General features: G+C 39.1%; 2 protein-coding genes across 3 annotated transcripts in view; one reads left to right on the top strand and one right to left on the bottom strand.

The window, feature by feature from the left end:
• ext1a (exostosin glycosyltransferase 1a) overlaps nt 1–20,345 on the top strand; it is a 38,279-nt gene extending 17,934 nt beyond the window's left edge. The window contains exons 2-11 of one of the 2 annotated variants that reach the window (XM_079469162.1): nt 3,305–3,398; nt 6,123–6,230; nt 11,254–11,373; nt 12,549–12,681; nt 13,758–13,876; nt 14,224–14,319; nt 14,443–14,532; nt 14,766–14,926; nt 15,987–16,158; nt 16,894–20,345. In XM_079469162.1, the coding sequence (XP_079325288.1) occupies nt 3,305–3,398; nt 6,123–6,230; nt 11,254–11,373; nt 12,549–12,681; nt 13,758–13,876; nt 14,224–14,319; nt 14,443–14,532; nt 14,766–14,926; nt 15,987–16,158; nt 16,894–17,079 (1,279 nt within the window). In that variant the 3' untranslated portion in view covers nt 17,080–20,345. The remainder of the gene's footprint in view (nt 1–3,304; nt 3,399–6,122; nt 6,231–11,253; nt 11,374–12,548; nt 12,682–13,757; nt 13,877–14,223; nt 14,320–14,442; nt 14,533–14,765; nt 14,927–15,986; nt 16,159–16,893) is intronic. The other variant, XM_079469163.1, reaches the window with a different exon arrangement.
• A 1,088-nt stretch (nt 20,346–21,433) lies between these two features.
• On the bottom strand, nt 21,434–26,588 carry gpsm3 (G protein signaling modulator 3). The gene is made up of 5 exons (XM_079469815.1): nt 26,201–26,588; nt 25,342–25,887; nt 24,910–25,063; nt 24,546–24,784; nt 21,434–24,230 (listed from the first exon to the last, which is right to left on the bottom strand). The coding sequence occupies exons 2-5, from the start codon at nt 25,861–25,863 to the stop codon at nt 24,090–24,092; spliced, it is 1,056 nt and encodes a 351-aa protein (XP_079325941.1). The 5' UTR covers nt 25,864–25,887; nt 26,201–26,588; the 3' UTR covers nt 21,434–24,089.
• Between the last annotated feature and the right edge of the window lie 299 nt (nt 26,589–26,887).

Here is a 26,887-nt window from a genome sequence, read left to right as displayed (position 1 = left end):
GAAAGCGAGAACTTATAAGAGTGGCCCTGCAATCTAAATCCATCTTACACGCTATTCTATTCGCGCTAAAATGGGTTATATTAGATTCCACCGCTTGAAGCGTTTCTTCAGGTTTCCAAAATGTGTTTTTCCTCGCCAATGACCCACTCAGAACATGATTGTACAATCATGCACACATGCGTTACAATAATACATAATATTACACACAATAGAGAATCATAAATCAGTATCGTAAGGTTAAGTTTGTTCATGCTGTTTCACAGATGGCAGATATGGATTTACCCTCCACCGGAGGCTGTAACCAACTGTTTATATCTGGATCTGCATTCAGAGTCTTCAAATGCTTTATTCTTGTGTGACGTTTTTTTTTACAGATCTTGAGGATGTAAATTGGTTGTAACATGTTGAGGAAGTTGTCAAGCTTCACTTCTTTGTGTTTGTGCGTGTGTTGGGATGAGAAGTGCAGGTTTATTCTTGCTCTTACTGCACCATCTTTACAAGCCGGTTGGCAGTGATGGTAAAACCGGCAGTTGCACTTTCAGCTCTCATTTCCACTAATCTGATTTAAAGTTCAAATGCCACCCATGCCAACCTTTTACAATGTCAACAGTGCCAAATATAACAAATCAAAATGCCGTGAGTTTCATGATTTGATCTGATGCTGTATTTCTCTCTGGGCACTGGAAATGCGGATACTGTAGTATACTTCACTACGGTGTGTTATGCATTCTGACGACTTTACAATGTTAACTGTGCAGTCTTCTCGTGCTTAACATGGTCAACTTTTAAAAAACGAGATAGATGTATGACGTAGTATTTCTGTGCTCGATACACTCCCCCGCCATTCATACAGGTTTCGGAAAGTTTTTTCCGAACATGAAATTTCGTTACGTAACAACTTTTCTTAGTCCCTTATTGGACAATTCTCCCGGAAAAGCATGTGTCATGTCCACGTATCAACCATGGAGAGCTGGGGAAGTAGAGAGGGAAAAAGAACACTACGTTCGCGAAGTTCAGCTGTGTTTGTCCGTTCGCTGCATTTGGGTGATGAATCTTTTGGAAATAATCGTACAGCTGTATCTGTCTTTTATAAATGTGATCAAACTAAAGACTATTAGCACGCGTCCGATGAAAAGGTCTATAGTAAACTCTATTTAAGTGTCGATACTATACAGTGTTATATACCATTATATTACTATAGTAAATAATAAAGTATTCTACAGAATTTACTAGAGCGGATCATTTCACTATACACTGTATAGTGTCAAATATTCGTATTATTATTATAGAGTACTGTTTACCACAGTGTACCCAAGTAAATGGTAGAGATTCACCGATATATCACCCGATAATCTGTATCGGATGATAAGAGCACTTTTTACACTACCGCTATCGGCCAATGGTTTAAAACTACCGATAATCAGGACCGATATATCCTGTCAATCAAAAGAGGACAGGACATGCAATGAATTTGTGCTCCGTGTATGGAAAATCTTAAGAAAAATCAGCAGTTTGATGTTGAGTATTAAAAGTCATTATATGAATTAATAACATTATGAAAGTTAAGATATCTATATTAATCGGTATCGGCAGATATCGGTATAGGTGGAGAAATGTTCTTTCGGTGCATCTCTAGTAAACGCGGTTTATCACGTGGGGAATGCATTTCTATTTGGCAAACTTCCAACGCATTCACGCAATAAATTTTGTCAATATGTGTGATCCCGCAAACGCACAACTCTTGCGCTACCAATGCAATGCCCAACAAACCGAGCTATGAGCACCGACCAGCAGAATCAAGGTTGAAATCACTCTTTCTTTACAGCGATACGAAGGCTGGATACGGCGTCATTTTTTTTGTTAATGTGGCGGCGCTGCGTGTGGCCATCAGTGTGTAGCTGACGCGCCCCCAGCAGCAGCTGAATTATGGATGTGTTTACTCCAACAGAACTTTCTTTCCCACACCACACTCCATCAGTTATCTGCAGTCAGCACGGCTCTGAATGTGTTATGAGAGGAACTTTGTCTACACTCCGCTTCTTCTGGTTGAGCGACGGTGAGGTGTTTCTGCAGTTAGAACAGGCGGTGGTAGGACACCTGCTTTAGAGAATTCAGGGTTAAAGGCATAGTTCACACGGACAGAATTTGTCAATATTTAATCAACGTCGGCCATTCAAAGCCTTTATATTAGGACCATTGAGATTATTCTAAATGTATCCAAGTAATTCTGTCTCCGATTGCTCATCGGAAAGATGAAGAAGATGGTGAGGATGTGGGAGAGGTGTGGGAAATGTGTATGAGAGATGGCGGACGGGCCGTGGCGCTGGAGGAATGTCAGAATGTCACATTTGGAATTCCAAACAGTCTCTTAATCCAAGTGGTGACTGAATCACTGCCAGAAGCGTTTAGTAAAGCTTTTATCCATCGTAACGCGGTACTAGTCTACAAAGGAAAGGTCTACGGGTCACACGTTCGCTTTGGTGAATATCAGCCGTACATAAATGTCTAGAGCTAAATGTCTTTTCACAGCATTTGTGATGAGACTGTATACAGCTGTGATATTTTATGTCGGTGTCTCACGTAGCCGGACCTTCTGAACCACTTTCTTTGCTCAAGGCCTGCCCAAGAGGCCATAAGACTGACATGTAAAACAACCAATCACGTTTCGGTTTGTGCTGCGTTATGTTAAGAGGCATGGAAATGTCCATAGAGTTACAGATCGGTGTACATTCACAAACGTGTCAGCATCAACTTTGAGTCAATGCCGTGAACCTCGCATATTTTGAAGAATTTAGCGTGTCGTTGATGGGAATGAATTCTTATTGCAACCGATGTAAACACAACAACAGCTTCGATCAGACAGATTTGTGTTGTTTTCTCAACATTCTCAGAATTTGATAGTCTTATTTATTGTTATAAACAACACTGCATATAGGAATTTATTGTGTGTCTGATATTTGACCTGTGTTTTGACTTCCATAACCTTTTATGTTTTACTTATAGTCAATGTTTTCTTGTACAGCTGCTTTGTAACAATGAAAATTGTAAAAAGCGCTATATAAATAAAGCTGACTTGACTTGACTTGACTTCTCATCTCCCGGTAATCCTGTAAAATTCGACCAATCAGATGACGACTTCGAACATATGGAAGTGTTTGCAAGAAATAATGCCTTATGCGTCAGACGTTGGTACTTAGCAAAAAGAGCAAATATCGAACTTGTTTTTTTTTAATGACGGTCGAGTCGGGGCAGTTACTCGCCACACTGACTATGTTTCTGATGATGTCATTTCCTGTCTCAACAGGTACGATTATAAAGAAATGCTGCACAACTCCACATTTTGTCTGGTTCCTCGAGGACGTCGTTTGGGCTCATTCCGCTTTCTAGAGGCTCTGCAGGTAATTTTGACTTTTTAATTCAATTCCCATCACCTAAAGCATTTTAAACTGTTATAGTTGTATGTTTAAGCCATTTTACAATATTCACTATGGCTCTTAATATTTCCTAGTGTAATGACAACCATTTTTGTTTTAGCGCTCCCCTAAATCATTAGAGAGGAGTTTTGTATAGATAACCTGAAAACTAAGAAAAATCACAGCTGATTGATGTCTCCTCCTGAGAAGAAAAACTGTCAAAAATCTCAGAAATGCAAATCAAATTTGTCGAGTCTGCGATCAAAGGTCAATATTATTGAAGATCTCAACATGAACTCAAACATTTCTCATCAAATTGACCCAAATCCAGATTATTTTACTTTTCCAATCTACATTCATTTCAATACTCTTCACGTGTTTCAACATTTGTCCAATTTATATTTCTCCTAAACAGAAAAAACACCAGAGACTAAGTCGATTCAAAACAGACCGATGAAAGGGCAACGTAAGAGCAATAACATAAACCTCTGTGTAGTCATCATGAGACTGTTGAGATGTTGTTGAGATCTCATCCGAGTTCTAGAGGAGACACTTCAGATGCCGGCGTGTTTTTCTCAGGAGGAAGATCAGAGAAACAGAAGACTCGAGCTAATATCATTTCATTACCGTCGAGGATAAACAGATATATTAACAAAGAGATTTCATACGTCATTTTTCACTCCTACGGGCATAAAGATCAGGAAGATTGTCAAGTCAACAGATCTATCTTTAGCAGTGTTGTGCGGGTCATAAAGCCTCTCTTGTGTGGGAATAGAGCTTCGGTCCATTACTCATTGTGTTTTGAGTTGTGTGGGTGTTCGCCATTGACTGACTCTGTTTTTTGGATGCTTTTATGATGCGGTCTGTATGCATTTCAGCAGGTTGAAGAGTGGGTTAATGGCACTGAAAGTATTGGGATGATATTAGTGATGGGGGGCGGCTTAACGGATTAGAGACCTGCCGAAATCCAACTCCTGAACTCTTCTAAAGGTCGGATATGAGCTACGTTTTATCGAATTGCCTCGCATTGCATTATTGCGGGAGTAATACGGTACAGCGACCAGATGATAATACGATGGAATTTAATAATATTTTTTTTTATCCGTGTACCATGGCATTTATAGCACACTTTAAAGTGAAGAATATGAAACTACACAATGTCCAAAAATGTTTTTATTACCATGATACGACCATCTCTCCAAAGCGTAGCGTGGGTATGTCACAGCGTATTGCGTTTGTAGCGATAACATAAATGATATTTTTTATGATGTACTGGGTAGGTCAAATGGACTGCCGGATGGAAATATTTTAGGTTTTATAAAGAGAGTACATTTATTGCCACAGTCGGTCCTTTAATTAAGAATTTTTATTGGCTGTCAATGTTTTATCCTCATTTTCACGCTGTGCCTATAGTTTTTTACCTATAGTTGTGCTGCCCAAGCTGTTAGTAAATCAGGCTGTAACAAAGTTCCATAAAAGGGAAGGAAGGAGGCAAGCTTAACAAGCTTAAATAGCCGGCAGCAACCTCGCGGTAGACTGCAGGCCACAAGAACACAAACACAAACTTAACATATGTCCGGCCCCGGTCCTCTCTCATCAACGGTCCTGCCGCCCATCCTCTTAAGCTCCCGATCTTCTCCGTGAGATATGCCCGCACAGCTGATTCCAACTATCGCTCACGCCACCGGCCCTCGTCCGGCCTTCCTAACCACACAGGCCCTTGGTGAAAACAGGCCTTAAGAATATTATTTTCATGTAAATGTCCAGACACACAGCCTCACTTCTGTGGTCTAGTTAAAATGATTGTCCTGTCGTACGTTTGTGATTTATTGTATAATTCCAAGGTAAGTATGAAATGATGCTGTGACGTCTGAGTGTCACCTGTGGCTCAGCGATGATGTCATATAACAGCTTGCCGTCTGTAGAGGAGGAGAGTGTGTCCGTCAGTAGCAGATGTTTCACACTCTGTACTAATGACAGCTAATGGAAACTGATATGCAAGCTGGTGAACAGGTATTCATTAGATGTTATAAACCGTGAACCATCTGTCTGTTGTTTCCTCCTGCTGACAACTGACAACCAATGTACACATAAACAGAGATGTTTTACGCTGGAAATGCAAGAATGAATTTATACCAAAGTTTGATCCTTTTTGACCAAGAGCAGCCCTTTACATAACATTTACAGAGCAAAATATAAATTGATGGGCATTGTTTTCCATATATTCTAAATAAGGTATGTTTACGTGGGACGATAAATGACTTGAGAATTCACGTCTCTGTTTCTGGAATATCTAACCAAATTTTGCAATGTTATTTTAAAAAGACAAAGCTGTTTGTCAGTGGGCTAAGAAAAATTATCTATATTAAATAATTCATATTCTTCATTATCTTTCCTACCCCATTGGCAAACATCTTTATCTTGTTTAAAATAAATTTGTATCATATGTTTATAATTTTGATTCTTTAAGAACGATAATTCTTGTTTTAAGCTTGTTTACTGAAATAAATAAAACATTAGAATTGCATGCATTTGGCAGGTGCTTTATCCAAAGCAATCTACCGACTCTATCATATTTCTGTCCGTTTATATGTCACTTGTGGTTCGAAGACCCATGACCTTTGAGTTGCTCACACAATGTGCTACAGGACCTCGCCACGAGAGATGAAAGATTCTGATCAGTATTTGATGATGCTTGTGTGTTTGCAGGCTGCTTGCGTGCCCGTCATGCTCAGTAACGGATGGGAACTGCCCTTCTCTGAGATCATCGACTGGCGTACAGCAGCAGTCACTGGAGATGAGAGGCTTCTACTGCAGGTACGACTGAGAAACATCTTCACGTTCTTCTGTTTACCCGCATCATAGTCAACGTTCTTTAAATGCAACACCCTAAATGAAAGTAAACCAAATACCATACTTCTAACACGAGATGTTTACATTTACACTTGTTTTAAATGCTTTACAGTGCATTCAAGCTTTACATTTCTTTTATTAGTATGCATGTTCCCTGTGAATTAAACACGTTCAGCTAATTTCTATTTCCCGATATTTTAATACCGTTTGATGTCAGTATGATTTTAAGCAGGAGAATAATGGCTACGAAATGCTCCCTATATAGTCAGCTCGCTGTTTATGTTGTAAAAAGAAGTGGTTTTTCTATCTTACTTTAGTAAATATTACTGTACCACAGTTTATCAATTCATTATATATAATACTACAGAATACTGTGTTTACCATACTGAGCTATAGTATAACTGATGATTTTTGTGTGATTATATTACTCTATTTACAGTTTATCAATTCTCTCGAGTTAATTCAGAAAACCGTGGTATACATTACAATTTATTTACTATAATAAACAATAGTAAAATTCCAAGATGCTAGTGTGGTTATGAACCTTACTATAGTAAATATGAAAGTGTATTACTGTATTTACTACAGTTTATTAATTCACTGTGCATACAAATACGAAATACCGCAGGATACAATAAAAGAGTCTATTAAATACTGTAATATATTACAATATGCTACAATTGACTACACTTTTGCTATAGTAAATACATAAAGTATGCTACAGTATTTTTCGTGTGGAAAACCTTTCATGTCAGTCGCTCATAAGTGAAATGGTTCACATGCTAAATCTCTGGGCATGAGCTCATAACTTCCCGGGCCGTTTGAAGAGCTCCAGGGACTGGACGGTGAGAGCAGAAACGTGTTGCTTTGTAATTGAAATGGGACCTTGTGGCCTCACCTATTAACAGCCGGCAGCAGAACGGCGCTCTGGGGTCAGAACCGTGACAGATTCGGTCAGGGCGCTGTAACACACTTCTATACTTAATATGCTCTCTGGCCCCAGTGGCACTGACCGGCTTAACAAATGGCGAGACCAGTGAGCCAGTAAGATATTTGTAATGGAAATTATCCTCGAGGGGTATTTGTGTTTACAGTGATTAGACGTTTTAATGAATGCGTACGCCTGTTGTGACTTATTTGTCCTCTGTGCTGGTTGGGTAAATACTGAAACAGGAAGGACGGAAAAAAGCCTGAGGCTGTTCAACAGGGTTTGATGCTGTACTTATGATAGCATCGGTCTGTCTGTCAGTTGCCTAGAAACCACTGATTTCAACAGGGTTTGATACTGTGCTTCTGATTGAATTTGTACCTCTGTCAATTGCATTGAAACCAGTAATTTCAACAGGGTTTGATGCTGTAGTTACGAGGAAACTGACAGATGGATGGATTCAATCGTAACTACAGCATCAAACCATGTTGAACTGAGTGGTTGCTAGGCAACCAAGAGACAAACAGATGCCAACATAACTACAGCATCAAACTGTGTTGAAATTAGTGGTTTCTAGGCAACTGAGAGACGGATGGATTCAATCGAAACTACAGCATCAAACTGTGTTGAAATTAGTGGTTTCTAGGCAACTGAGAGACGGATGGATTCAATCGAAACTACAGCATCAAACTGTTGAAATTAGTGGTTTCTAGGCAACCGAGAGACGGATGGATTCAATCGAAACTACAGCATCAAACTGTGTTGAAATTAGTGGTTTCTAGGCAACCGAGAGATGGATGGATTCAATCGTAACTACAGCATCAAACTGTGTTGAAATTAGTGGTTTCTAGGCAACCGAGAGACGGATGGATTCAATCGAAACTACAGCATCAAACTGTTGAAATTAGTGGTTTCTAGGCAACCGAGAGACGGATGGATTCAATCGAAACTACAGCATCAAACTGTGTTGAAATTAGTGGTTTCTAGGCAACCGAGAGACGGATGGATTCAATCGAAACTACAGCATCAAACTGTTGAAATTAGTGGTTTCTAGGCAACCGAGAGACGGATGGATTCAATCGAAACTACAGCATCAAACTGTGTTGAAATTAGTGGTTTCTAGGCAACCGAGAGACGGATGGATTCAATCGAAACTACAGCATCAAACTGTGTTGAAATTAGTGGTTTCTAGGCAACCGAGAGAAGGATGGATTCAATCGTAACTACAGCATCAAACTGTGTTGAAATTAGTGGTTTCTAGGCAACCGAGAGACGGATGGATTCAATCGAAACTACAGCATCAAACTGTGTTGAAATTAGTGGTTTCTAGGCAACTGAGAGACGGATGGATTCAATCGAAACTACAGCATCAAACTGTTGAAATTAGTGGTTTCTAGGCAACCGAGAGACGGATGGATTCAATCGAAACTACAGCATCAAACTGTGTTGAAATTAGTGGTTTCTAGGCAACCGAGAGATGGATGGATTCAATCGTAACTACAGCATCAAACTGTGTTGAAATTAGTGGTTTCTAGGCAACCGAGAGACGGATGGATTCAATCGAAACTACAGCATCAAACTGTTGAAATTAGTGGTTTCTAGGCAACCGAGAGACGGATGGATTCAATCGAAACTACAGCATCAAACTGTGTTGAAATTAGTGGTTTCTAGGCAACCGAGAGACGGATGGATTCAATCGAAACTACAGCATCAAACTGTTGAAATTAGTGGTTTCTAGGCAACCGAGAGACGGATGGATTCAATCGAAACTACAGCATCAAACTGTGTTGAAATTAGTGGTTTCTAGGCAACCGAGAGACGGATGGATTCAATCGAAACTACAGCATCAAACTGTGTTGAAATTAGTGGTTTCTAGGCAACCGAGAGACGGATGGATTCAATCGAAACTACAGCATCAAACTGTTGAAATTAGTGGTTTCTAGGCAACCGAGAGACGGATGGATTCAATCGAAACTACAGCATCAAACTGTGTTGAAATTAGTGGTTTCTAGGCAACCGAGAGACGGATGGATTCAATCGTAACTACAGCATCAAACTGTGTTGAAATTAGTGGTTTCTAGGCAACCGAGAGACGGATGGATTCAATCGAAACTACAGCATCAAACTGTTGAAATTAGTGGTTTCTAGGCAACTGAGAGACGGATGGATTCAATCGTAACTACAGCATCAAACTGTGTTGAAATTAGTGGTTTCTAGGCAACCGAGAGATGGATGGATTCAATCGTAACTACAGCATCAAACTGTGTTGAAATTAGTGGTTTCTAGGCAACCGAGAGATGGATGGATTCAATCGTAACTACAGCATCAAACTGTTGAAATTAGTGGTTTCTAGGCAACTGAGAGACGGATGGATTCAATCGTAACTACAGCATCAAACTGTGTTGAAATTAGTGGTTTCTAGGCAACCGAGAGATGGATGGATTCAATCGTAACTACAGCATCAAACTGTGTTGAAATTAGTGGTTTCTAGGCAACCGAGAGACGGATGGATTCAATCGAAACTACAGCATCAAACTGTGTTGAAATTAGTGGTTTCTAGGCAACCGAGAGATGGATGGATTCAATCGTAACTACAGCATCAAACTGTGTTGAAATTAGTGGTTTCTAGGCAACCGAGAGACGGATGGATTCAATCGAAACTACAGCATCAAACTGTTGAAATTAGTGGTTTCTAGGCAACCGAGAGACGGATGGATTCAATCGAAACTACAGCATCAAACTGTGTTGAAATTAGTGATTTCTAGGCAACCGAGAGACGGATGGATTCAATCGAAACTACAGCATCAAACTGTTGAAATTAGTGGTTTCTAGGCAACCGAGAGACGGATGGATTCAATCGAAACTACAGCATCAAACTGTGTTGAAATTAGTGGTTTCTAGGCAACCGAGAGATGGATGGATTCAATCGTAACTACAGCATCAAACTGTGTTGAAATTAGTGGTTTCTAGGCAACCGAGAGATGGATGGATTCAATCGTAACTACAGCATCAAACTGTGTTGAAATTAGTGGTTTCTAGGCAACCGAGAGATGGATGGATTCAATTGTAACTACAACATAAAACTCCGTTGAACTAAGTGGTTGCTAGGCAACCAGGAGACAAACAGATGCCAACATAACTACAGCATCAAACCCTGTTGAAATGAGTGGTTTCTAGGCAACTGACAGATGGATGGATTCCATCGTAACTACAGCATCAAACCCTGTTTAAATGCTCCTTTAAACAGGGTTTGTTGCTCTAGTTACGATTGAATCCATCCGTTTGTCAGTTGCCTAGAAATCGGGTGTCTGCCATTTTGTAGTAAAGCCGTACAGGTGTAATATAAGCGTAATGACAAATGTCTGCGATTTTATAACGTCAGTATTCACTCAATTTCATTTACTTCTTCCCCATATAGTGGACTACTAAAGCAATCACTATATAGGGAACCGTGAAAGTTCTAGTTATGTTGGCATCTGTCTGTCATTTTTCTGCCTATCAACCACAGGATTTGATGCTGTAGTTATAATTGCATCTGTCTCGCAGTCAGTTGCCTAGCAACCGCTCATTTCAGCAGTTTTTAACACTGTGTTTATATTGGCATCTGTCTGTCTGTTGCCTAAATACACTCGTTTCCACAGAGTTTGCTGCTGTTGTTACGTCGGCATCTGTTTGTATTTTCGACGACCACAGGATTTGATGCTCTTCTGGTCACCAGAAAATTGCACTGAGAATGAATGGATGTCTGTAAAAGCATTTTTATTTAAATTAAAACTACGAATTGTGACAGATGATGTTGACAGATCATAAGTTCTGTCATTTTTAACCCTCATGCAAAGAGTTTATGAACCGTAAATTGTTTAGAAAGACATTAAGGTCAGTAACAGACCAAACATTTTTGAAGCGTTTCTGTAAACTTGTATTTAAACTTGAATGTCTCTTACGGCTATAAAAGCCTGGTTCGGTCGAGTGCTGTATGGAAGGAGAAAAACGTCACTTACATGAACTGTGATTGTAAAGACATGTCATGTTGATAACACTGCTGTCTCCTCATCACAGATCCCCTCCACCGTGCATTCTATCCATCAGGATCGCATTCTGTCTCTCCGCCAGCAGACGCAGTTCCTGTGGGAGGCCTACTTCTCTTCTGTCGAGAAAATCGTGCTCACTACGTTGGAGGTGAGCGGTTTCTTTATCACTTGCTGCTTTCAAGACATGCCTGCATCCACACAAAACAGATGTTTGAATGAATCTCGGTAAAGAGTCACCGTTCACCTCAAAACTGTGAATTATATTTTGCATAACGAAAATAAGCAAATTGTCTTATTTTATTTTACACTCAAATTCTCACAACCATAATGTGGCTAAATGTTTTACAAATCTGTCTGTAATAATCATTATTCTGAATAATGATTCTCATTTCTCAAGTACCGGAGTGAAATTCATCCTGTAAAGTAATAATGATTTATTTTATTAAAATGAATGTCAGACAATATTGTTAGTTGTAGTATTCTTGATTTGCAAGGCAAGGAAATTGATTAATCATTTGTAAATGTAATATACACATTTATTGGAAAGTACCGCAAATACAAGCAAAGTTTTGGTTTCAAAATATATATTTAAAAAACAAATCTTGATTGGTCCCTTATTTGTTTTATCAAAATATAAAGCCATTTAATTTCATCGTCATCCACAATGAAGAATATTGCACATATGCTTTTCGGCCACATCGACTGAAATCAATAAAAGACAGATGGTGTTTTTTTAAACACATTGGAGCTGGCCGGTTTTGTCTGGTCAATCCATCATGTTGAGATCTATTCCTGAAAGAAAGCGGAGCTGCACTGGACCGTCTCAGGCTCTGGTTTCACGCGCTCTTCCCTGGACGAGCTCGGAGAACGTGTGTAAGAAAACACCCAGGTCATGTCTTGTGCGGGATCTGTGACACCCAGAATCTGTGTCCGAATAAACCCGACTCTTCCAGACACACCCACCTTTTATGACCATTGGACTACTTAAATCTTTGAGATTTTTTGACGTTGGTTTATAAGCAATTCCAGCATGGACGTAACATTTGCTGTGGATAGGGCTGACGATTAATTGTCTAATAAATTATTAATTGTCTAAAAATCTATTGCGCGAAAAGATTATTATATTATTATTATTAGATTATTCCTGTCAAGATGTCAGAAAATGATCTATCCATACGTTTGTTTTCTATTTTTGATGAGGGAAATAAATCATATAATGTATAGAGCGATGCATTTAGTATGTATTCTTCTTTTTAAAGCAATTTTTTATGCCATAGATATGCTTGGATAGAATGGGTTTGTATAAAATTTTTTTTTCTTCAGATCATCCACGATCGGGTGTTACGGCACAACGGCCGCAGTACGCTCATGTGGAACCGTCAGCCGGGCGGACTCTTCACGCTTCCCCAGTATTCCTCATATCTGGGAGACTTCCCCTTCTTTTACGCCACACTGGGTGAGTGTTCTCTATTAAACCACCAGAAAAACTCTCTTTACAATTACAGTTTGTGTATAATGTGAAGAATTTGCAGATAAAAAAGAAATAAATATATATAAATATATATATGCATGAGTTTATACAATAGTGACCAAAGGTGATGTCTAGGGGCGTCATATTTGAAAAAAATTTGCACCTCAGATTATATTATTCTTTATTATTATATTTTTCATAGAACAATTATTTACCAAAAAGGCAAAGACAGCAAACTGTATCAGGGAATATTATAATAAACGACAAATGCGTAGAAAACCAAAGGTTCAAATGAAATAAAGCACACATTGCCTGGAGTTGTAATATTTTGTCTTTTATAAATGTCTTTATAAAGCAAACGTGTGAAAAAAATGTATCCAGCTTTCTTAAAATCTTCTCAACGCAGAACTTCAGTTTATACTCGAAGCTTTAATAAAAACATTTGAATGAAGAGCGAAGAGATCAGTTGTCCAAATTTGGACATCACTTTTGGTGACCCCTGTACGACGTCAATAAAATATTTATAAAGTTTACGTGCATGCATGTACATGTAGACATTAATATTAAGACATTACCGTGTTTTGATGCTTTGATATCGCATGATAATTCGCTAGTTGCACAAGATGGTGCCGGTGAGCTTTTGGGACGCCAGAGTCGTCTGACTAATTTCCGGTCGTATAACACCGAATGGGAAAAGGAGGAGTTTTGGCCGTGTTTTTTAGATCTAAAAAAGTATAAAGTAATATTTTCGCGATATGACAGATCCTCTTTACATTGCTGAGCCAAAACAACTCGATAGTGTTATACGACCAGAATTCAGTTTGCTGAACCTGATGTAGCAGAAGCTCACCGGCACCATCTTGTGCAACCATCCCATACCGCGGTACCATGCATGGTAGTAGTCATGTGGCATGATATTCGAGTATTTTTCGGTAAGATTGATATATGACAGTATAGTGCAGCACGATCACCCATCATAAACGATGGATATTATTACTAAATAGTGTGTTATGTGTTATTGCGGCTCTGTTCATGAATGGTGTTGATTGTGTTTTCCGCAGGTGTGAAACCACAGCGGATATTCACAGCTGTCATTCATGCCGTCACACCTCTAGTGTCTCAATCTCAACCCATTTTCAAGCTGTTAGCGGCTGTGGCCAAATCACAGTACTGTTCTCAGGTATTACACTCACTGTGCTTCATTATTCAGAAGAGAAAAATAACAGCATCACCCAGAGACACAGAGTCAATGCTCAGTGAGAGGCTTGAGAATGAGCCTAACTAATACCACAACACAGGGCTTGCCGATATATATCAAATATTAGACATTATATTATATGAAATTAGATCATTGTGCTGAAGGTGGGAAATTACAGAATAGTCATTAGTCATTTTTATTCCTACTATGGAAAGTCAATGGGGACCAATTTTCTTTAAAACTCACGTGATGGGCACATTATAGTCATGACTTTATAGCAGGACTGACAGATGTTCGTAGCATCTGATGTTTCCAGCTTGTTCCTGTAGATCATTGTCCTGTGGAACTGTGATAAACCTTTACCAGCGAAGCACCGCTGGCCATCTACATCTGTCCCGGTCATCGTAATCGAGGGTGAAAGCAAGGTGAATCTCATCTTCATCTTCTCTTTTTATCAAATCAAACGTCTAACGTCACGAGAAATGAACGTTCGCGTGTTCAGGCTGAAGTTTCAATTCAGAGGTTTTGTGTGTTGTTAACCTGTGCAGGTGATGAGCAGTCGCTTCCTGCCCTATGATGTCATCAAAACAGATGCAGTCTTGAGTCTGGATGAAGATACGGTGCTTTCAACCACTGAGGTGAGCCGAGGATCAGACGGAGATTCCAGAGATTCAGAAAAGAAATACTTTGACTGTTAAAATAAAATGAAAAACGACTTTTTCCACATAATGAATGAAAGAGAGTAAAAAGTGACCAATGCATGACAAAAAACTTTTAAATGGGAAATTGTATTAAATTATAGTCTATCTACTTTTTGCACCTTTCACATTTCTGTTTTTAAGAGTTACATTCTCCGTAAATGTTGCCACAGGTGGATTTTGCCTTTACCGTTTGGCAAAGTTTCCCAGATAGGATTGTGGGATATCCAGCAAGAAGTCATTTCTGGGACGTTAATAAAGAGCGATGGGGCTACACCTCCAAGTGGACCAATGACTACTCAATGGTGCTTACAGGAGCAGCTTTCTACCACAGGTCATTTTTATTATTTTTCTGTATTATGTCTAATCAGATCACATTTTCAGACAGAATAATCTTGACATTCTTAAATGGGATACGTGTAATTGTTTGGAGGATGTAATGACATAAATGCGATATAACATACATAACTGTCTCCAGAGGTGTATAAAGACCTTACACAATGAAACATTATGTTTTATTATCTTAGACTGAGCTATTTCTTTCTTCATAGTCATAAACCGCGGGTCCCCTTACATGGAATTCGCCATGTTGTTCCTACAGTAGCCCTAAAGGGACAAACTTCTCTACAGAGTGCCTTTCCTAAATACATTATTTTAGCCCTGTGTCAGCCACCGTAGTGCTCCGAAAGACATGGGTGGAGTGAGATGTTGGTTACAATTTGCAACTTCACCACTAGATGCCGCTAAATTTCATAGACTGGACCTTTAAAACAGGATATATTCTCTTGGCCGTTTCTCAGTTCCAAGAACGCAAAGAACAGACTTGTCTACTCGTGGAGACCGGTCTTGTCGAGACAACCTCGGAAGAACGAACTCGGATGAACGCGCCACAATGGCTTCTGGGACTTCAAGCGGGTTTGGTACAAGCAAGGCTGCGTTTGCTGAATCCTCGATATAAAAACACATCCTGGTACTTTCCTGAATTCTCTGTACTTGTGTTCTCGTGTGCTGGAATGATGACGTAGACTGAGAACACGAGGATGCAGTATCGCCGAACAAAGCATTTTGAGAAATAGCTATGCTTTAGTTTTCCCCTTTTTTCTGAGAATCTTTTTCTTTAGATTTCTCTGGAATCGTAACGTAATGCTTCAATCATTTTGATTCTCAAGAGAATATATTTTGTTTTAAGGTTTGGATCAGTCATCCTCAATTGGCGGACGGCCTTATTCAAAGGAAATATCTTGTCATTTTGAATCTTAAGTTAATGTGTCTTGAGTTATGTGTTTGGGAAACGCTCAGTAAGAGCATTTTTTTGCAGTGTAGATCAATTGTGTATTGTTAGTGTTTGTCTCCACAGTTGCCATATTTTGATAAATCATCTTGTCCCGTTTCAGGTATTATAACTATTTGTTCAGTCACTACCTGCCGGCCAGCTTGAAGACTATGATTGACCAGCTATCTAACTGTGAAGACATCCTCATGAACTTCCTGGTGTCCTCTGTCACTAAGATGCCCCCTATCAAGGTCACTCAAAAAAAACAGTACAAGGAGACGATGATGGGACAGGTAAACCTGGATACATCAATACATATAACATGAATCTTTTGTCAAGATTATCAGTTTGATCCGATTTCCATTTTCAAAGTATTTCCCTGCCGAGACGAATGTGGAATTCTGGGAAAGGGTTTGATTTGATGTTTATTCAAAAACGGCTCATAAAAACATTCGAGTGTCTGTTTTTCTATTGTGTTATAATAAATGTGTTAGATGATTATTGCCAGGATGTGCGTGAATATCACGCAACTCTCCGTTAAAGAATATGTTCTGGTTATATTTTAGTGGTATAACTATTTTTTGTTATTCAGAAAATGTATTTTTGCTCTCAAGTTTTCTATTACTGTAATGCGATTTAAGTAAAATATCCCTGAGTATTCTCATGCAAAACAACGACTGATATCATTTGTTTTATTTTATTATGTTCTTTTATAGCAGATTTGTAGTGTATTAAAATACAGAGAACATAAAGAGAATTACTGAGATTAAAAGGATGACCGTATAAATATAATATAATAGTATTCTTTGAAAAATGTGTGTATCTTTAATATTTTAGTATATTAACTTTCATTAAATATGTTTTAGTGCCGTTTCAATGCAAATGCTTATTTTTGCAATGTATATATTGTATTGAACATGGTGCACGGTGAAAGCGTTGTGTGTATTTGTGTAATTATGTATAAAATATCATGTAATGCTGTGTAATTGAAAGTGTGTCAGTTAACCGACCCTCCCTGTTCCACGCAGACCTCACGAGCATCACGCTGGGCGGATCCCGACCACTTCGCCCAGCGGCAGACCTGCATGAACACATTCGCCAGCTGGTTTGGCACGATGCCCCTGGTGCATTCACAGATGAGACTGGATCCCGTTCTGTTCAAAGACCAGGTGTCCATCCTGCGCAAGAAGTACAGAGACATCGAGAGACTCTAATGAGACAAATACCACTGTCCCTCCGAAAAGGGATGACTGACGGCATGCGGAGATCTCCAGAACCCGCTTGGGGTGTCTATGGGGGAGTGGAAATCCTTCAGGAGGAGCAGATGGAGGTGGGGGGGTAGTGTTGGGCTTGAAATGGTTGGAAGAAATTAGGATGGTGCGACATCGTAAATGTCCAAACGGTTTGAAGTTTAGATCAAGGCGGCTGGTATTTGGCATTCGGATGCACAACGAAAAGAGAAACCAAGCCACTTGTGGCAGCATCCTGTCTTCCAAGCCCCCTGTTGTAATGCTTTGCCAATGTCAACGGTGACCATGGCAACCCACTCCGTAATGGAAAGCCGCACGCACAAATCCAAGCGCAGTCGGAATACGAAAGACCGCACATCGGTTTACCTCTGAAACCGACCGCCGGCATTGCCAGATGTCGATGCATATTTATTCTGTTTGCCTTCCGTTGATCCGGCAAGTGTCACTCCCCTTTTACAGACGCAGAGCGCCGTCCTGCCGAGAATCTGAGCGTGCCAGTCACACGCACATCACAGCGTTACAGTGCCTGAACTTTCAGATGGAGGTCTGAGAGTCCAAAAGGAGGTTTGGAGAGTCCAAAACACCTTGTTCATGCTGCTTACATTAGGATTAAGTGTGATGTTTTTTTAAATTTGCCCAAAGTTGTGTTCCTTTCTATAAAAGCCTTGTTGAAGTTTAATGTTTTGTATCGAGATCCAATGCCACAAAACATGTCTTGTGTTTTTATCTGGTTTTCTCTGAGTCTCACAAGTGCCGTGGCACCTGTACACAGCGCGGCTTCTCTTCTGGTAGTCTCAGGAGTGACGTTCAACAACCAGATTTATTTCAGATAATCTTCAGAACATCTACGTAGAAACTGTGCAGATATTTGTTAAAGCTCCTCGGATTTGGACGCTGACCGCAATAACGCATATATTTGGAGACCCATGCATACTCAAAAATGATCTTACTTAGTATATTTTCTAGTTTTGCAGTAGAAATATAAAAAAAATCTTAAAACAAATTAAGCAAAATGACCAAAGATATTAAGTCTTGGTTTCTGTTTTTTTTATTGTGTAAGTTGTTTAAAAATTCTGCCAATATGGCAAGTAAAATAGACTTGAATTAAGCTTTACCTCTTTATATAAAGTACTTAAATCAAGGTTATTTTTAATGACTTCCTTGGCAGATATTTAGCTTTTTTTGACAAACAAACAAAACTTAACATCTTGGGTCATTTTGCAACAAAAATGTTGTATCTAGATTTAAGAATGTTTGGACAATAGTCTTGAAGAACAAGACAAAATACTAAGTAAACACCCATTTCTTCAGTGCCGTTTGTTTTTCCTTAAATACGCGTTTATATTTATTTTTTCAATCTCAAATGTTTCTTTAGTCGGAAATGAATAACACCTAAACTGGTGTAAGTCGGTTGTGTTTACTCGAGATGCCAAACTGTTGCTTTTATTCCACGCACACAAAACGGTAAATGCAGTTGTGATCAGTTTGTTAAACATGTTTAAAACACGTCTCGCGTTTGAGCACAAGATTCGCTGTTGTCTAGAAAGTAAATGTTGCATTAATAATGCGTAACGTGTACACAACAACTCAATGAGACGTGTGAAATAATTCAAGATTGTGAGGTCAGAAGAACATCATTCATTCATCAGAGCTTCAGGAGCCGGTGACCACGTCTTCCATCGATTTCTGTTGTTCAGAACTTTGAAGTCATTATCTTTCGAGTTTGGATGGATAGAAGAGTTTTCCAATACAAACGTATTCTGGTTATGGCCTACTTCTAGTACTCCACAATCATTATGGTTTTCAACGGCTACATTTCTGGGAAGAAAGTTTCCTCTCATCTGTCATTTCATCTCTTCACATGTTAAACCGTTTTCACAGCGTGAACAGGATTCAGTGTTGTACAGTCGGTTCGGGTGGTTTGAAGGTATCTTTTGACCATGGAAATACGAAAGAGAACAAGTCAGAGCGTCGAAAGAGCACAAATACAAACGGTGTTGAAATGAGAAAAAAGTGATATTAACTGTTACCCGATGTAAAGCTGGTTTTGTATTGGTGCCTTTAGAATGAGTATTCTGAGGCCTAATGTATAAACGGGCACTCGAGACACGCGAGTACACTTTCAAGATGTACGCAAAGTTTTATGCATCTTTTGGTTTGAATTTGAATCAGAATCCAGATGAAAAGGAGAATAAATGACAATCGCTGGATCTAACAATTCCTTATCCGAAAAACCCACGTGAACATCACGAGGCAATCTGTGACTCTTCTTGGTTTAAAAATACACAAAAATCTGTTATTGATCAAGTACAAGAAAATCCTATGTTAACAGTAAGCTTGTGATAATGATTTATAAACTTTACTATCAGGATGGATCTGCCACAGATATAAAGATAAGTACATAAGGTCATCTGCAATCTTATGTGTTAAACAGAGACGACGATAGAGAGGCGAAATCTTATTTCCATTATAAAAATACAGATACATTCAGTTACTTGCACAGTTATACCATCCACCTCTATTACAAACATTTCCGTTATCTTTTCTTTCATATTTTTTCAAGGTTTACGTAAAATATGATTACATATGAGAAAATCATTTGAAACCGCATGTCACGCTTTTGCTGTTTTCTAAGTTAAGATGAGAAATCTGTCTTATTTTAGTGTTCTTGAAAGCACAATGATGCTGGTAGAGAGTTAACTGGATGTTTGCTGTCCGTCAGAGTAGATGTGAAATGTCGGTGGATGTGAGCGATACCATGACATGAGAAATATCTGCAAAAGTCAATACATAAAGAGAATGGAGCGTATATCAGGATCTGATAAAGTTCACACACTGACCGTGCCTTTATTCAAAAGTTATTTTATTAGTCTTCAACACAGTTTTCCTCCTGCGTGACTTCTGTCATATGTAGGCATCTTTCTGTTCGTAGTACGCTGATGCTTTATTATGAATTTAGATTTTTTTCTCAAACTGGATTTTGGTGACATTCAGTATACAAGGATAAACGCACCGTTTGATCGGAGTTGTCGTCCAAGATGAAAACTGAGTAAACGGTGGTTAAAAGCCCTCAGATGAGATGTGTTCTTCTGACATTCCTGCGGTTTGCAAGGAACATCATGCTTTCACTCTGTATTTGTGTTTTTCCCTCAGACGTTCTGATTTTTAGATTTCTTTGTCCTTGGACCCCATTTTGTTATAAAAATAGAAATAAATGATATTTAAAAGCGTTGTGTCCATTGTACTTTAGTGCGCATCAATGTAGCACACAGATCACATTGACTCTTATCTCTTGACTGTCAGGAAGATGAAAACAGCTGAGTAAATCATGGCAGATGATTTATTTTTCTCATATAAAAACACCCTTCATCTCTCGATAAACCTCAGATGTCAGTGGTTTGACTAAAGTCGGTCGTGTGATGCAACGAAAGCACAAATCTTATAAACATCAGTTCATGACAGAATGAAACTCACTCATAAATCACCGACGGCTGAGCCAAGCGAAAGTAAAATCCTCCACGAGTTCTGGACAGCTTTCATCCTTCAAATGCCCGTTATGATCTCAACAAAAATGTACATTAGGCTTCGACCTTTCGGTTTTAAATATGGCAACATGTTGGAGGTGAAATAATGTGAAGAGAGATGGCAAATCCAAGAAAACATTACAGTCATGCAACAAAGAAAGTCCAACACAAACTTTGTGAGAGGAGTCAATCTTTTTTTGAGTTCAGGAAGTTTTAACATTTTCCTTCAACATAACAACAGCATTCACTTAAAAGTTCATGTATATGCGCCTGTATTTTTGGAGAAACTTTGGCACCCACCAGTCTTTTGAAGAACACTTCTACTACATTTTATGTTAACATGTCATTTATTCAAACTTTTCAGATTTCACATTCACCATTCATTTCTGACTACGACACAGTCCTGGTGCCTTCAGACAAAACCAACTGGAAATACCTGAAGCATCCATGCTGAAACAGCAGCTGTGTTTATATCAATCTTATAACGGATGAAGTGATGGATGATCAGGTCTGCCTTTCATTTCTACAGAATTATTCAGTAGCATTGACACCACACACCCCACACATCAGACAGGGGCTTTTCAAGGAAAAATACCCTGCAGTGGGATATCAGAGGCAGATAACAATGAAAGAATCACATCAAAATGTGAATGAAATTACCGATGTATATGATGATCATTCAGTTTTCTATTGGATAGATGAGGGTTGCACAGATATTTGTGAGTTTTGCATTGTCATGTGCTTAGAAACAAAAATAGGTTCTAGCTAAATATGAAATGCTTGGAACAAACACGAAACTTTCAAGGTCTTTATGTACAAAATTATTTGGCAAAAAGGCAAGCCACAATGTATATGGGAATATATATACCCACTATATCATATTTACTCTGATTTACAAAAATGCATAGATAAACCAAATGTTAACACTTTTATAGGATAATAATATTTAGTTGTCCAAACAAAATACAACATTTTGAATAATACAGCAGATGAATCCAGCTTTATTTTACCTGGCTGCACAATATGCATCGTGAAACCAAAGACATTGTTTTGAGGAAAGCACGAGTCATAAATCATATTTACCCCAGAAAGCTCTGGGATTTGTCTTTTTGTGTAACTTTTCCATTTTCGAGAACCAGCTGTTCTGACTCCAAACCCTCGTCTACAGTGATCCTTTAAAATGGTTTCTGGATTCAGAAGACACGCTCAGATGAATTTGACAGCCTTGACACTCAAGTATATCTCGTGTCCATCTATCTAGAATAAGATGTTTCTGTGAGTGAATGATCTGAGATGTGAACTAAATGTGTCCGATGTGTTTGCATGATTCGGGGTCCGCACACCCTTTATGGCCCCGATGTGCTCCTCCTGTGAAATGAAATAACTGACTCAGTATTGACACAGAGGCCTGAAACATATTTTATCATCAGATTTAAGGAGGCGCATCAATTTCACCCACATTTCCATTTAGACGCGAGCTGCCAGCGCTTGATTAACAAGCTTCTTTATATCGTAATGTCACTGCGTTCCTTCTAAGAAAAGGAAGAGGCAGTGACATTTAAATCTGAGAAGATATATCAAATGGAAAGCTCCCTTTGAGGGAAGTTTTATAAGCCCTGTTGACTGTTTTCTCATCTAGCTCAACCTCATCCGCACGCCGTGACCCTGTGGTTTGAGAGGATGGGAATAAATCTGGACACGCCGGAGGTCACAGGTGAGCGGAGGGTTCAAACAGGGTCAAGGAGCTGAGATCAGATGTGTGTTTACCATGAACGCTAACGTTGATTCACAACGAACGGCCCCCTCATTGCTGACCTATTCATTTATTGAACACTAGAAATGAAGACTGTATATGTACAGGCTTTAATAATCCAGGCCTCTAAAACCCTCTCACTTCAATATTTCTATGAATTCACAGTTGTTGTAAGCAACCCATTACGTCTTTCAGAAAATGTTTTTATTCAATATTATGATTTTACTCAATGCTTTATATAGTAAAACGGTATTGCTCATAGGTTGCTCTTTCGTGGCTCAGGAGATTTAAAATGCAATTGTTTCTTCAAAAGGATTTGAAAAAATATTTTTGGACATATATGTATTAGGCCTATATATTTAAAAAAAAAAATGTTTAATATTATCATATATCACTATACCTTAAAATAAAGTGAACTGGGTGATATTTTGCTAATGCAATGACATTTGACGTTGTAAAGTTCAGATAAAATCGCCAGTGTCTGTTGCCATCTAGTGGATCAATGAAAGAAGTCACCGTGGAATATTATTTATCTGATTTAAATCAGCATTGGACGAAAAACCCTTTTATGATGTGTATCAATGTATTAATATTATTTCATTATGTTCAAAAGTATCATATAACGTAATGGGATTCAAGAATAGGCTTAATTTTCATGAAAAAACATTTTTATCTCTTTCAAATGTTTTTGTGTACAGTAATGTACTTGGTTCTGTTAGATCTAATGTTTATGAAACAAACAGTGAGCGCAACACACTGTTCATGTCATCCATTTGACGTTTAGTCGGGTAGAAATTGGAATTGATGTGGTTTAATGCACATTTAAGCATAGTTGCAACACGACGTCACACTTGAATAGGCATCTGCTATAATGTACTTTCCTAAAGCCCAAATTGAATTGTCTTCTAGATTTAATCATTTTATTTTGGATAAAAGCATGTGTTTTGATGTCCACATTAAAAAAGTATATGTAAACACATTTGGGGTAAGAACGAATGTGAGATCCTAAATTAAGTTGGTACCCCTTTAACACTGTTATTCTGAGTTCTGAAAAACAAACCTAAACAAGAATTGGTCATGCATTTGACATGCATCTGATCTATTTAGCAATATAAAATGCTGAGATTATTGTATAAAAAACAGCACAATCTTTCAAATAAAGGTGGTAAATGATGTAACAGAAGAACCATTTCTGACTGTACGGTTCCATAAAGGCAGAATATTAATATGAGATTAATTGTCCTTTGAGCACTTTTACAATTTTACTTTTTTGTGTCATATGCTACTACTAGAACATTTACTGATACACAACAGTTTATGTTGAAAAAATCTTTAAACAACCCTTTTCATTTGTGTATTAGTTCTCGTATTATAATCGGCCACGGTTCACAATATTTGACCACAATTAGACCTTTGGTTTTATTTACTGCAGCAGGGCATGTACATACTATAGAAACTCGCAGAAATCCTTTGAATTTCCTTTAAAGCAAGAGCTATACCGTGAGTCTCCCATCCGTTATCAACATCAAGCTGTGATATTTGAAGGCGACATTGAGAAGTAGTGCAAGTGTTCTTATATTGGTAGTCTGACCTTAGTTATACATATTTGGACAGGAAAGATTCGTAAACTCACACATTGCGTAACATGACAAACGGCCCAAAACTAGCAGGAACCTTTTGTTTGATTGTCATATAATCTATAAATGATCACAAGGTTTGAGCTCTGTTCTCTGTTCGTCCATTCGACCGCCCTGAACCTTTAACAGCATAGAGAAGAAATCTTCGTCGTCCATCGGCCCCGGAGCTGAGCAGCGCTGCTCCTCGATACGACCCTGCCCCTAAAGTATACAAATAAATGATGAAGGTAGACATTCTGGAAGCTCGTGCGATGGAGTAGAGAGATTTTTGTGTTCTTTTAAGAAGTAGCGATTAATGCAAATAATTATAGAGAAAAAACAAAGCTCCACATTCTTAAAGTTACACGAAATCTGTCCAATATTTGTGAATATCAGCATTGGTCCAAGCGATACTTCAATTGTCTGTTGTTTATAAGAGGAATTTCATGAGAATTATGAAAAATAAAAATGCGTGTATGTGTTGTATTTTATATGTTCCACTATATATATCTTGTGCGACAGGATTTCAACACTCACTTGCGAGACCACGATCATGTTGTACAAGTCCTCTTTGGGCGTTTGTGTGGGAACCGTTCGGCTGACCTCCGTGACCTTACAGCTGTTTTTTCTCTGTTTGCGTTTGGGGCTCGGGGGCGGCGGGACAGAAGGAATGTCCTGGAGCTCTGCTCGCTGGTCATCGAGACGGCGACCCTGCGAGGTCGCCAGTAAATCGAAGAACTCCTCCTTCTGCAGCGAAGTCATGGAGGAGAAGAACACTGTTGGGAGCGACACGAGTCAGGTTGTTAAGCATACGACTTCTGTCATCATTTACATCCTAAGCTTGTATGATTTTCTTTCTTATGCAAAACACGAAGGAAGATATTTCAGGATTGTATCTTACCTTTCTGGCTGTGGCGCGGTGTGCTCGGTTCAGAGTAACATCTCCTGCGCCCCTCCAGTCGAAAAGAACAGCGCTGGTCATTGAGTCTTCTGCCCTCTTGTAAAGCGTACAGCAGCTCACACAGCGCATCGGGAGAATCTGATAATCTCTGAACCTAAAGACATCACAAACGTTTTGACTGTGTTTTATCAGACAAGCATGTTGAGGTGGTAACTAACCGATACGTGAAATCATCGCATTTCTCACAGAATGTCAAAAATCCAATCAAATTGTGGAAGAAAATTGTGTTTTTGTCTTTTTTGTTTCTTCCTCGTATAGTCAAATATAACAAATCCTGGTTTGTACTGTAAAGTGAAATAGGCCTTCGGAAATGTCTCACCATGATGATTTTACAAAAGAAGAAAAAAGCATTTCTTGGGTATGTAGTTTTACCTTTAGCTTTGCATCACCAGGGCTCAGTGTGTCTTTGGGCCGTAGCTTGACGTCTACTTGAGCGGTTGGTTTATCTCGAGTCGACATATCCGTATTGGTCTCTTCTGGTTCCTGTGTTTCTACTTGCGGCTTCTTCTCGGGCTTCACAGCTGTCTCTCGCGTTCCTCCTGACAATCTCTCATCCATTTTCGTAATGTTTTCACACCCTTCCACTTTTCTCTCTCGTTGACCTCCTGGGTTGACGTCGCCCTCTTCGTTCCTTTCGGCTTCTGTTACTTCACTGTCATTTTTGTCTCGTTGGACATTGTTGTGGTCATGGGTATCTTCTCTTATGGCCTCATCGTTTTCGTCCTCATCGCTTTTCTTAACTCTAAGTACTGTCCGTCCTTGCTCTCTGTTGTTTATCAGATCCGACGGTTCATCCCCCTCTTCCAGAATGAGAAGAGGTTCTGACTGCTTGTCCTCTGGGCTTTCAACTTTGATCTCTGGGCAATCCACAGTTGCTTCTCCGGAGCTCTCCATAGCCCATGGAGAAAACACGAGAGGCTATAATAATGAGAAATTTGAGAATCCTTATTTACATATTTCCAACAAGTCAAGACACTTGAGTCTTCACGGGCGTAACTGTAACATTTATAGAACAACAGTATCTTCATCTCGCTGTAAAAATATAACCTGCCGCATGTGAAGAAGCAACAGCTAATCTTATCAAGGTGTGTAGATCAAATCTGTCATCCGAGCCCAACATAGTAAAGTTGCTCAGAACTTTCCCTATTTCAATCAGTCAAGTGTGAATTTGAGTAATGTACTCTTGTGTTGGCCCAACAGAAGGCGGCTGATATTTGATGGCCGTTCTTACCTTCTCAAACCGAGGAGATTCAAATAAGTCCTCTCAAGGGAATGTCAGGTGAAGCCCACATGCGTCTCACCTCCGTGTACAGACATGCAATAGTTGCGACATATCTCAGCAAAACTACACGAGAATAATTTGAAAAGAGCACTAAGACACGATGTATCGACGGCTTTACCACCCGACAGTCTGACTTCTCTTCCTGTTCTTCTCTTTGGCTCTGACCCACCCCTATTTATACAGCTCGTGTCAGCTGAACACGTGGAATAACTCCATGCATTGAAATACGCATTTATAATCCCCTCAGGTTGACCTTTTAACATTTTTCTTTTATTGAATCTTTTTTGTAATAATGGATATGGGCAATGTTCGCTTATTTTTAACGGCTTCGACTTCTGACGTGTTGAAACTGGCGGCCTGTTTGTTTAATGCAGTCTGTGGTTTTGCAGATTTCCTGTTGACTAGCAGCAAAAAGAGAAGTTAAAGTCGATGACACAGAGTAAGACTCTGAACGAGAGAAACCTACCGAGTGTGTGCATTTCTGACAACATTCAAAACAAAATCCTTCATTAACATTGCATGCAGCAGCGCCGAAAAACTGCATTTTCTGTAAAACTCAGATCAGGCCCTCAGGCTTATGTAAACTATACACCTACAGATGCACATTGAGTCACCTGCATGCGAGAGCATTACAGT

The sequence above is a fragment of the Barbatula barbatula genome, assembly GCF_947034865.1.
Source record: "Barbatula barbatula genome assembly, chromosome: 12".
NCBI classification, from domain to species: Eukaryota; Metazoa; Chordata; class Actinopteri; order Cypriniformes; family Nemacheilidae; genus Barbatula; species Barbatula barbatula.
Note: the sequence above shows the minus strand (reverse complement) of the source record. Positions and strands in the feature narration are given on the sequence as shown.

What these genes read in the sequence shown, in the direction of transcription:
- gpsm3 (XM_079469815.1), bottom strand. Translation starts at nt 25,863, where the DNA reads ATGGAGAGCTCCGGAGAAGCAACTGTGGATTGCCCAGAGATCAAAGTT. An exon ending in CTGGTGATGCAAAGCTAAAG is followed by an intron (nt 25,064 to 25,341) that starts GTAAAACTACAT and finishes TGATGTCTTTAG; the next exon opens with GTTCAGAGATTATCAGATTC. An exon ending in ACCGCGCCACAGCCAGAAAG is followed by an intron (nt 24,785 to 24,909) that starts GTAAGATACAAT and finishes CGCTCCCAACAG; the next exon opens with TGTTCTTCTCCTCCATGACT.